Source organism: Corvus kubaryi, unplaced genomic scaffold, assembly GCF_017639235.1.
Source record: "Corvus kubaryi isolate FWS band 111438036 unplaced genomic scaffold, C.kubaryi_AGA036_p1.0 37391, whole genome shotgun sequence".
NCBI classification, from domain to species: domain Eukaryota; kingdom Metazoa; phylum Chordata; class Aves; order Passeriformes; family Corvidae; genus Corvus; species Corvus kubaryi.
This window is the reverse complement of record NW_024581130.1, coordinates 7,814,350-7,826,965: the sequence shown is the minus strand read 5'-3', so window position 1 is coordinate 7,826,965 and position 12,616 is coordinate 7,814,350. Positions and strand designations below refer to the sequence as shown.

At 38.1% G+C, this 12,616-nt stretch overlaps 1 protein-coding gene across 7 annotated transcripts in view; it reads right to left on the bottom strand.

The window, feature by feature from the left end:
• DCAF6 (DDB1 and CUL4 associated factor 6) overlaps nt 1-12,616 on the bottom strand; it is a 77,728-nt gene that overhangs the window by 30,031 nt on the left and 35,081 nt on the right. For 4 of the 7 annotated variants that reach the window (XM_042037944.1, XM_042037947.1, XM_042037945.1 and 1 more), the window contains exons 9-10: nt 12,305-12,424; nt 11,829-12,074 (exon numbers count right to left, since the gene is read on the bottom strand). In XM_042037944.1, coding sequence (XP_041893878.1) covers nt 11,829-12,074; nt 12,305-12,424 — 366 coding nt within the window. Of the gene's footprint in view, nt 1-6,776; nt 6,945-11,828; nt 12,075-12,304; nt 12,425-12,616 lie in introns of all 7 variants that reach the window. The other 3 variants (XM_042037941.1, XM_042037943.1, XM_042037942.1) reach the window with 1 other exon arrangement.

The following is a 12,616-nucleotide window of genomic DNA, read 5'->3' as shown; positions in this document are numbered from 1 at the left end:
ATAAAAAAAGCAGCAACATAAGGAAGCTTTGGGTTTGTTTAATGAGCAGCCAGCCATATTGCATTTTCTAGGCATGACAGAAGCAAAGCCACTTGTTTCAAACCATTATTTATTCACTGAACAGCCTGAAGCTTGCTGACATGTTGATAATAAAAATGCCTGTCCATTACCAAATATTGTACTGTGTTCTTCACACTTCTGACACGTCAGGAAAAACGCTGAAGAGTCATGACTCCTAAAGCCTTTGCTCCAGCTACCAAATGACACCAGTATTTCACACCATGTGCCAAATGTAAATTTCAGAATATTTATACTTCAGCGTAAAATACTCCATGGAGTGCCAGTACCTCCAATATTTAAATACTGTTTTAATAATAATGTTTTAAAACATCAAAGCACCAAAATACATCTCACTTGTATCACAGTTGGTAGTTCTGCATTCTCAGATGCTGCACCTCTGATGACTGAGAACAAGTCTTGGTGAGTTTATCACAGTACCACACCCGTCAGTCTTAAAAGAATCCCCATCAATCACATAAACAAACCAACAGAATAATCAATCCCCCCAGCAGATAAGTGCCTTTTTTCCCCCCTCGACACTAGCAGTTAATAACTATCACCAGCACTCATTCATTGCACAGACACAACAGATGCAATATTCACTATTTTCTGTGAGTCTATTTTCCCTGTCACCTCTGAAGACCAGATCTCACTTCTGTATTTTCTGAAAATGAGCTGATGTACATAAATAAATGCAGTATTTCAAAGATATTAGCTAGAGCATCATATCTTGGTTCCACTTGTTAATCTTCTGTTATAAACAAATTCATCCTAAATGAAAAGGTTTTAATACCCCGTATTACAAACTGAGTCACAGTCTGCCAACATCACAGCACGCTAAACGAATTTTAACATAAATGTAGATCCTGTACAAGGAAAGCAATGAAATAATACTCTCTCCTACAGGAAGCTCCCTTCCAGCTTTGGGCCAGAATCACCAGTGTGAATTATTTTGTAGTACAGCCATAAAACCTGCTAAATTGACCAAGCTGCTTTAAATATATATATTCTCAAGCAGTACTTCACTCGCAGCCATTGGTGCAAGAATGGCAGCGTGTTCCTTTGCTACACTGATATCCAGTGTAGGAGCAAAGGAGAGAGACCAGGGAAGTCTGAGGCAGTGTCTTCTGGAGGCTGCCTTGTTTTGGGAACTGGGCTTACACAGTTTATTTCTGTAACTGAGGAGCATTAAACTGGTTCTGTCTTCCTGGTTCAATCATGTCCATGCCTTGCACTAAGCACACCTAAGCCAGACCACAGAATTTATCATCTAGATTTATGGTATGTAGCTATAAAGCAGAAGATTTGTAGCATTAATATATTTCACTTCCAAAAGTGAAATGTGCTTTATATATAATATCTAAGTTAGAAGAGAAGTATTTACTGTGCAGTATTTTCAATGGAGTAGTAAGCCACTTTTTAGAAGGTAAATCAGAGCAAAAACGTGGTGTACAGATGCTCCACGGCATGAGATGATCTCCTCGTGTTCCAGCTGACTCAGCGCAGGAATCTGTGCCTCTTTCAAGGGCTCGCTTTGATCTCTGACTCACCAAGTCCATGGCTGGGATTAACTTGTATCAGAAGTGCTCAAGGCAGGGGAGGTCCTGGACTGTAGGCTGAGAAACCTAATGCATGACAGGGATCCCAGCCATGCTCTGCTCCTGCACTCCAATCTTTCCCAAAAGCTCATATGCCCTTGTTTAAAAGGTGTTTTGTGCTGCCAAATATTTCACTTGGCTGGAAAAGCTCATCTTATCAACTCTGTAATTCAGACCTGTATGATCAGAAGACTGAACTAACATATTTTAATTAGAAACATAAGAAACTACATCTACTACCCTTACCAGCACTTCTAATTTTGTTAAGACCTCACACCATACAGCAGTAAGTAAAAAAGTAGGTATGTTTTACCATGTGCATCATTCAATCACAGTAAGTGAAAATGCAAAGGTTTTTAGATAGAAGTCCATGCCAATGCAGGCTTAAACCTCCCACATCTCACTATTACATCCAAGTCTCCATACAACTTTTTGAACGTATTTCACTTAAAAAAATAAATATTTAATCAACATAAAGGAAGTACCCTAGATACGTGAATTAGCGTGGTTAAGAGAAAAGTTGTTTGTAGCAATTTGAAACTCCCTTGTTTCCTTTTTCAAGTGCCCTGAAGCCACAGATCACCAGCACCCCCTGAAGTGGCTCTGCAGTCTGGAACTCCCCACCTCAGGCAGGGAAATCAGCACAAGCATGAAACCAGCCTAGAGAAGTTCAGGTAAATGCCTCTTTTTTTAATATATGGCTTTGTTTTGTAAAAAAGTCTGAAAAAATACTTTCATAATTTCTTATAAAGCTTTTGAAAAAAAAGTATTACCAAAACTGTGCCATATAGTTAAAAAAACAAACAAAAATCCAAACTCTTACCTGAGCCTTCACAGGCTGGGTCTACATCCCAATGCAGTTCACCACTGGTTGTAATGTCACCAGTACATTCTAAACTGGAGCACCACTTAAAGAGGGAACTGGAGATTCATAAATTTGGGCAACCTCAAACAGAAAATAGAAGATAATTTTAAGGTCAGTTACATGCTGAAGGATCTTCCTATAGTTTGGGCGATCAGCACCTGACTTCACCAAAATATTAGCATGCCACCTCAGTTTTGGTTGAAAAAAATTCCTCCTTACATCACTCCAACACCAGCTTCAGGGTGAGGTCTAACGCAGTGAGACTTGTTTTAAAAGTCTTAAACACAGTACCTGTAGAGGAATCTAAGAAATTAAATACTTGATTTAATAACTATGAATAATTGCTTTGCACAGTGAATAAACTCTCAGTTACATATTGTGGACTTCAAACAGACATTTCTACATCTGGGTGTTTGCAAAGAATCTAGTAATAAAAACTGCAGTCATTCCCTTGTTCTTCTCCAAAAGCTTTAACACAGAAATGAAGGTCCAGTTTGCTCTGCTTTAAAGACTGACTGTATAGATCAATGAAAAGTTAAAAAAAAAGTCAATTTGCAGCACAGTTTCTGCAATGTGCCAGCATGCACATGTATATATCTGCATTCCACAACAAATGCAGTCTAAATCAAATTTTATTCCTCAGGAAAAAAAAAAAAGGTTCATCTTAATTCATGTTTTTGTGGGTAAGATTAGATACAACAACCACTAAAGGAACCCTTGATCTAGAATCTGTTTTTTCTTTTTCACTTCCTGATCAGCTGATTCACATTTCTGTTACTTTTCAAACTGAATTCAATCTCCTTAAAAGTTCTCAGAATGAGAAGTGATGTACTAATGGTGATGCTTATGTGCCACAGCAGGCAATAACAACAGGTTAAAAAGGTTTACTTTCCTTGTTTGCATGTAGCACATGAATGCAGTTGTTTAAATACTGCACAGGATCTAAATGTTAGGAAATGCCACAAAAATGCAAGTCAAAACTAGGCTTTGTGGGAGGAACCATACAATAAATAAAAATCCAAACTAAACTGAAAGATTTACCATAGTTCCCTAATTAAATAAAGTGGCTACCAAAAAAATATCTGAATCTATTCAATACCTAAGCAAAGGCTATTATGAAGACAAAATAGACTTGATAACATCCAGCACATACTGCTTCTAAAATTCAGCCAAGTTTATACAATACTTATGAGAGTGTCCACTAAAACAAAGTCTCTGTCATCTGAGACCTTTCGTTGCAGAGTCAAATAGTGAATCATTACTCATCTCGCTTTCACACTCAAAAATATAAACTTTTGACCACATTTTTCTAAATAGTGAAGGTTAACTACTACAGATTGATCTTACAAATCCTGTTGTGACTGGGAGACAGAATAACTACCACACAGTCTAATTTTCTATTAAACCTGTAAAAGCTTTCAGCTCTTGACATTTTATACTTGTAATTTCTTACATGGCTGGGATATTTTTTTCTCCTCCTACTCGAGCTTCTGTGGTTGCAAAGATAAGGATTAATAATGAAGGCCTTAGTCTCACACTGAATTCCCTACAAAATCGCAAGTGCAAATTATACAAGTTTTACCAGAGCAGGGATTGAGAATTTGCAGACACATTTTGGGGTGTAATTTTTTGTTTGAAAATTTACAACTAGTATGTGCCTGAAAAGTGAACACCTGCCTCATGATAGAGCATCAAAGACAACCTTTCAGGAAAAATAAAAATTAAATAGAGATTGTCTCTGTATAAGAATTTATTACATTTAAAAGACCCCCAACAACCCAAAACTGATCACTTATTTTTCTCCTACCATAGTTCTGAAAAGTCAATTAAGCACAAGGGTTAGAAAACAACTGTGTCTATGGAGAAGCAAGAGACCAAAAATGTGCAGCTCTGGTTTTCCAAAGGAATAGATTGTGAATAACCAACTTCCAAAAATAAATCTTGAGAGGTCAGAAAAGGAAAACAAAACAAAGAACTTTAGTAAAAAGAAATGAGCAAGTACTCATGTCCACTTCATGTCCAGAGTGCAGAAATCTTATGAAGTAAATAAACAATGGAAAGCTGATCCCCAATCAAAAGAAATGAGCTTCATTTGTTCCCTCCCATATCAGGGGAAGGACGAATGCAATGAAAGAAGTTGATGAAGCACAACAGGAATATCTTGTATTTACATATACAAATAGAAAGGAAAAGACAATGTAATCTTTTATCAAATTTCTTGAGAACTAATTGACCAAACACATTCAATATTTTAAAATTTAAATTTCTCTTTTTGTATCTTCCACTCTCTGTACTGCTGAAGGCAACATTTCCACCCATCAGACCAAACCTCAAGAAGATACATCCTAACAAGCTGGAGGTCAGACAAAAAAATGGTTCCCCCTTCTCCTCCCCAGAAATAAATGTTTCCACAGCATTGAGTGAATCTGTCTTTCAAAACAATTATATAAGAAGTAAAATGGTTAAATTTGCAAATTCATTGTCATTACATGCAGAAAGAGATAAATATTTGAATATTAGTTTCCTCCAAGGCTGTGTATGTGTTCTGTGGTTCCTGGTGATCCCAAACAAAATGATTGGATGTTTCCAATAGTTCCCTTAAAGTTCTAAGCATGTGGGAACTCAAAACCAAGAGGCAGTGTTGGGGGGATCCAAAGTATGTTCGACCCACCTCTGACTCCCAGTCAAAGGGAGCTTAAACTCAGCTTAAACTCTCACATTTGTGGCAGTATGGACCCTACACTGCGCTGTAGGGACCCCACAAACAACAGGGAGTAAAAAATTACACTGCCTTCTTGAAGGAGCACTAGGGAAGAGATGGGAGAGATGTATCAAGCGAAACCCAGACCAACACACACTTCAGAGGCAGTAAAACCCCCACAGATAAACCTCCAGACACAGCTGTAAACAAACTTTATTCTTTCCCAATCTCAATTCAATGAGAAGCAATTTAGTAAAAAAATTAAAAATTAAGCCCTTCTGAAAAGGAAATTGAAGATCACAATCTATTGATTGCGTTAGTTACCATTTTTCCTCTATCAATACTTATCTTTGAGTTAATAAATTCTGATGTTCAGTTTGCTGAAAAAAACCCCAAAACCAAAATTGGTAGATTTTTGGGGTGGTTTTTTTTGTCCTGGCAGGAAGCTGCGGGCCCCTACAAAGCTATTGCTACCACTGCCGTTCCTGTTCTCCTCCTACCGGTAACAGGCACCCACAGTTGCCATCCCTAGAATAAAAACACATCCCTCCCAGGATGTACTGGTTTCCAAAACACTCTAAAAACTCACTGCAGTATTTTCTAGCATTGGAAGTTATTCAAAGTTCAGTAACTGCACATTGTGACAAGAGCATCAGCCACTGTTACATCAGATTGTTCTGTAGGGCTCCAGATTAAGGAATAGACTGCACCATGGCAAGACAGCTGCGAATGCGTGACACAATCTCTAAAAGCAATTTAGCCACATCTCAACTGTCACAGGATTTATCCACAGAAGAGAGACTGCAACACAAAATACACTGAATTCTCACACAGCATGCAGCTCACTCATTTTCACATGATGCCACGACAAAATTTGTTTCAAGTTTATGCTTTAGGGTTTGTCTCTTTATTCATATGCGTGCTTCTGCCCTAACTTTCTCAAATATGTTATTGCAAACATATTTGAGGCTTTCTTGTAATCATTTTTAATTTCAGTAAGATAAGAGAGAAAGAGGATGGTGAAATGAAAAGTTGCTCTGTTCAAAAAAAGTAGAGCATATCTGCAGATTTTGGCTAGGTACAAGTATTTTCACTACACTTATTGTAAAACCATAGCACTGAAGAGTGCCAAAACGCTGTTTCATTGAACTGTTACTCTGATTTAGAACATATGCTAACCCAAAGCCAAGTCATAAATGTTGCTGTTGGATACAAGTAGCACCAAAATGCAATTTCAAGTGTGTAATTCTCGTTCTACTCAAGACACAGCGATTTCTTGCTCAGCTGCTCTAATGAACATAGCACACACCTGGTACCATGCACCTAGAAAACCATTTCCACATAGTATCATTCAATCCAAATATGTTAGATCAATGAACCTGCCAAAACAACTGTTTCCCTACCCATGTGATGATAAACACCACCACATGCAAGGCAAGACAAGCAGCGAATGCAGGAAATGCCTTGTTCTGGAGGAGAAGCATCTCAGCAAACAACAGCAGCACAAACTACAGCTACATCATCTGCTGGAGAAACCTTGGCAAGTGACAACCTGCTGCCTGAGGGTCCTGTGAGGAGCCCTTAGGGGAGGTCTGCTCAGAAGAGGAGGGCTGTGGTGCAGAACCCTCAGCCAGCTCTCGCTGTCTCTGCTGTTCTGCCTTCTTAAGCCTCAGTCGCTGCAGGCCCCTACGGATTATTGCTAACTCAGGTCCCATTAACTCTGATAAACAGGGAGGGGAGACAGAGAAAGGGTGTAAAGAGAGAAGCATTGATCAATAATATACAGAACAGAGAAGGGTGGGGGAACTGACCAAAGAGACAAGCAACAGATACTAAGTGTCATTACAGTGAAAAATAAAATTTACTAACATCCACAAATTATAAAATAGAAATATTGAAATTGGTTTTCTCTTCCTAAAGGGATGAATCACAGGACTTAAATGTCCAGGATTCATGCCATACATTACAACCCCCTCCCCATTTCCAGCAATGAAACCATTTAACAAAGAATTATTTACGGAAAATAAATACAGCCTGAATAAGTCAGAACAAAGCAGACTACAGATGTATTCATTTCTGTGTTCCTAATACACAGAACAAATGAGAATATTTGTGGTGTAAAACTATGCAACTGGGGTCTACGGGTAAGTTCTCAAAATGAATGTAATAGCTTCCTGATGTTTCCAAAAAAAGCTAAATTTTGATCAAAACAAACCAGTGCAAAAAGCAAACTGAACTGTGGAAGAAGGTGGCAGAACAACAGCTAAACCAAAAACTACACTTCACTATGAACTAATTTTTAATTTCAGACATCCCCAGTGGTTGAGGATTCACACTCTGAAATCACTGTTAAGTGGTCTGACAGACAAAGTAATTTATAGGATTGTAAGCAATTCTTAGGATCATCCTCTTAATAGATTATTCTTTTAGTTCCACCTTTAGAGGCTTCACTGTTTTCATCGTTTTTATTCTTTATATAAAAAATCCTTTCTATAAAAATATTCTTTTATTTATTACAACTGGCTTTATTCATTTGTCAGTTACCCCATTTTTTTGGCATGTCAAGTTCATTGCCTGATTACAAGTACTTTTGCAAACTGCTATAAAACCAGGTGTCCAAGCAATTTTTTATTCTTTCCATGCCCTTTGCAGATTTCCTCCACTCACACAAGTGCTGTGTGGCAAGTGCTTCTCCTTAAATAACACAGATTGCATCTTTAATAACAGTGTCTGAATCACACTGAAATGTTACTAGAGAGCATTATATTGGCATGGAGCCTTTCATCCAGGTAAAAGCTCAACAAATATTCTGTAACCCTTATCCACGCAGCGAAACAAACAAATTTTTAATTTTCTTTTATGAAAAGAAACAAACCCAAAACCAGAATCCAATAATTGGAAAGTTAGTGACAAGCACCAGTTAATACTGAATGGTCATGAGGTTTAATGTACTTAGTCTCATATCAGTTTTGAGAAAAACATCCTCTCCGTTTATGGTTGATAAGGTGTAACAAAAATAAAAAGATATAGTTCCTAAAAGGAATATGGCATCAAAGAGATTTGCTATGAATAGTTTTCATGTCCCAAAAACATTTATGGAAATAAAAACTCCAAACAGCCTAGAGAATACTTTAAAGGGAATTTCAGTGATGCCTAAAATTGCAGTTTTCAGTACTTGCTGCTGATTCAGTTCCACACAGTTCAGAGACAGCCACATTTTAAGATGTAACAAGAACTACAATACCAAACATGAAAGATAGCTGCTATCTTGGATATGTTCAGTGACAACACTTAATATATTTCAGAATATCTAAGCAAATGTTTATTTTGCTAGCAAATGGAGTGAGGAAATAGAAACAAATTTAAAAACCCAGTTATTGTTACATTCCCATTCAAAATTTTAAAGCAGTTACTTTATATCAGAACACATACTAGGGTTAAGCTTTGTACTAATTAGCCAGTTGCCCCTTGCATCCCCTCCCAATGGTACCAATGTGTATCTGGAATTTTATTTAAGAGAAAAGTTGTATTATATTTTACTGTTTGTTGTACCTGATGTTTATGGTGGTTTAAACCATCAGCATCTTAGAACGAATATACAAAATTTAAAGGTTTCCACCGAATGGCCCAAGCAGGGCAAGAAAATAAATTAGTTGTATTTTTCCTTAGTGACAAGCATGACAATCTCCAGCAATTGTTCTCGTTATATTCATATATAAAAAAACTATTCAAATGTACTGGCAGTAACAGGCTACTGAGATTTTGCACTGATTTTGTTGTTTAATTGTAACTTAAATGTTCAAACTTCTAGAATACACATTCTGCTAAAGAGACCTATCCCGACAAGCTCCAGCACTAAACCATTTCTGTACTGACTCTATTTTGCACAGATAAGTCATCTCTTAATATTTTAAAAAGTAGTTCAGATGGAGAAGCTCAAATGCCCACCATGTGACATTTTCTGGAACACCAAACCAACAATATTTGAACTGTAACATTTACACAAAGGTATTGCTATTTCAAACACAGGGTTACCACAAGTGCCTGTGCTGAGCGCAGAAATCTGTAGAAATGATTTATGGAAAGCTGTTTACAAGCCTGAGTTAGGAATTCACACTCTGATTCTAAAGAAGTCATTTCCTGAAAACACATTCTTCATTTGCTGACTCTTTGCTACAATATTCAAACTTGTATCTGCCATGACTTTATGCAAAATGGTGGCTGAAAACCTCTTTTTTCCTTTTTCCACCTTCCAAAATGCCTCCTCAGTCATCCACCTCTTACAACACACCTCTGTCTGGGCTTCCTACTCAGCGCCACTGTATTTAAACTATTCCTATTAGCACTTTCCTGCTCTTGTCACCCCAAAAAAGCAGCAGGTTTTACTCACCTTTAAATGCAGGTGAACAAGCTCAGGAAATCCTGTCCTTGATGCAGTGTTTGCAGACAGATTTATAGACTACAGACTGTGAGTAAATAAAATCTCACAACTGAGCACAGCCATGGGTTACCAGGCCACATAAACACTGCAAAAGTGACATTCCCAGCCCAGCCTGCTTATTCACAGACCCAGTGCTACCCCTCTGCCATGACCTGCTCTCTCTGCCCAGGAGCTTCCCCTCTCCCTGAACCTACCCATGTCACCCAAAACTTGTTTTACTGTTACTCCAGGGTCTCATTTGCACTGCTTCTGAAACAGGATTATTAGGTGTGCAAACACCTTGTACTAATAAATTTATGCCTGCAGGAGTCCTGTAGACGATTTTAAGCTGCAAATCTGACACCCTGCTTAGGTTTAGTCAAAGAATCTATCAAATATTATACAGCAAATTAGAAAGTATCTCCTGTCTGTCAACCAACCATCACTACCCCTTTCAAAACTAAATATATTCTCAAGTCCAAAGTAAAACTGGGAAAAAAGAAATGCTCTTAGAGAAGAGCTGGATTAAGAAATAACAACTTCAGCTTCATGCTAGCAGAATAAATATTTGCTTAGAAATTCAAGCAGATTCAGAGAAAAGATTTTTCTGGTCAGCACAGATTCCTTAAAATGTAGGCTAGAAAATGCACCACAATTCTGGAAATGCTGGCTGGTGCATTATCTTTATGAAACCCACCATGTTTCAATGACATAGCTCAAAGCAATTATTTTCAATACTCTCCTGGCCACTCTAAGTTCCAGAGTAAACCATATACTTTTAAAAAGAAATAAATAGATCAAAGGGAACCTTTGGTAATGGTACATGTGTTCTTTGATGGCTATCCCTCTGGATCAAAGTTAGTGGCAGCTAAATCAGGTTGCACTGAATTAGAGTAGACCCTTTAATCATCTTCTTGTGTGTGTATTGTGAAAAAACTTGAGATTGCAGCAAGCTGACACCAATACTAATAAAAAACATAGGTGACTAAAAGCCTCTGATACTAAATAAACTTAGCATTTTCTAAATTTCCTGTGCATATTGCCATTTTTCTGCTCACTGATTATTATCTCTAAATAAGTATCAAACTAATTGAAAGGTTTAAAAAGCAAAAATTATATGTTTCATGAATTTCAACTTATGTCTTCATCTTCCCTGTCTTTCAGATACCAGGTGCCTCATAATTTCCCACCCATCCCAGAGATTCTGGCTGCAGCAGCCACAGCACACTCTCTCCTGGGAATCCCCATCCCTCCTGTACTCCAGAATATCAAATTTAAGGCCTGAAGATGCTATCACTCACCTTTCCAAAGAGAGAGCTTGATTTTTTTACAACAGAATCTATATAAGACAAAAGGTCTAAACCTGATGTCTTTCAGGTCACATCGGTCTTTCCACTATAACTGTGAGGCCTAGAAACTCACTTTAAAAAAAAATAAACTCTTGTGCAAATATTCCACTCTAAAGGCTGTGGCATTGAGATGGAAAAGGTCAAGTCAAAGCATAAGGTGCTCTGTAACTACCCAAATTAGTTTCTGACATTCTGACAGCAGAATATACTTCCTTCTTTTCCCCCAAGAAGGATGTGAGTCTGTATTAAATACAGATGAGTTCCTTCAAGATATACAGATTTAAGTATCAATATGTGGGATAATTTATTAACCAATAATGGAATGTCATGCCAGGTGAGCCTTGTCTATCCAAATACTTTTGAGAAGCTAAAACCCAACACTGCTGACTGAAATGCTGAGGATGGAGGTTCCTCCTGAAGGAGACATCCCCTACCTCCCCTGATTGCAACAGGCACATGTTCTGCTGTTCATTGCCCTGATGCTGCTACAGCCAAATCTCAGTGGAAGAAGGCAAGATGTTACTACACTCCATGAAGACAACAGTAAGTTTAGAAAAAAATAAGCAAAAAATGTTTATTTCTACTTCAAAAGACAATACTGGTGATCCCCTTGGAAATTTCTTTTTCAGACAAAGGTATAGAGTTGATGGTTTCACTCTTTCTTTAAATCACACCTGCAACCATTTGGTAACTATAAAACTTAAGTCTCATTAAGGATGTGCAGGGAAGAAAGCAGATGGAGATCAATTACCCAAAATATCCTAAAAGAGAATTGTTTCTTATTGAAATTGTTTCTTATTTTTCATAAACAATGACAAGATGGATTTCTTCTCACCAGAGTGATGCAGCACAGGCTGAGTTGAGGCCCCTAAAGAAGGCCTTTGTTCGTTATCAGGAGAGGACAGTAATGAAGTTGAAGGGGGACTTTCTGTTGAAGATGATGTTGAAGGAGCTTGAGCTGACATGGTAGAAGAGGAAGATGATGGAAGCTGTTCAGAACCATCTACTTCCATCGCAGTTTCTGATTCTCTACTAGGTGCCATGTTACTAGTAGCAGGAGCATCTGTCCGATTAGTCCCACCTTTGATTAAAAATAAAACAAAAAAGCGAGAAAAAGAGCTCAAAAATAAACTTACTCTGCCTCTAAAGATCCCTTTCCACTACCATTCCTACGGCAAACACATGTGCTCAGTTCTCCAGTGCACTAAAATTTTGTCTATACCTAGGAAAGGCTGATATTCAAAGCCTGCACATCCACTATAAACACACAATTTCTGTTTCAATCTGTATTGTTGAAAAGAAGGGAGTCACCTCTGGACCGTGATCTTCCTCGTCCTCGATTGCTCTGTGCAACTTCACTGGCTTCTTCAAACCACCTTGACAGCATGTCTGACATCCTCTGCATCAGAGAGACATTGGGACTCTGCTCCCCTGTAGAATAAGTAATGCTGAAGTTTTATCTACAAGTTTACCAGAGTACCTTTCACCCCTCATTTCTTCCAGGAATGGAGACCACCCCTCACCCCCTTCTCCCACAGGAAACAGCTCCCTTCCACCTGATCCCAATGCTCCTGTCTATCCTCAATTCCACACTACAGGTCTCTGACCCTCTGCTGGCATCCC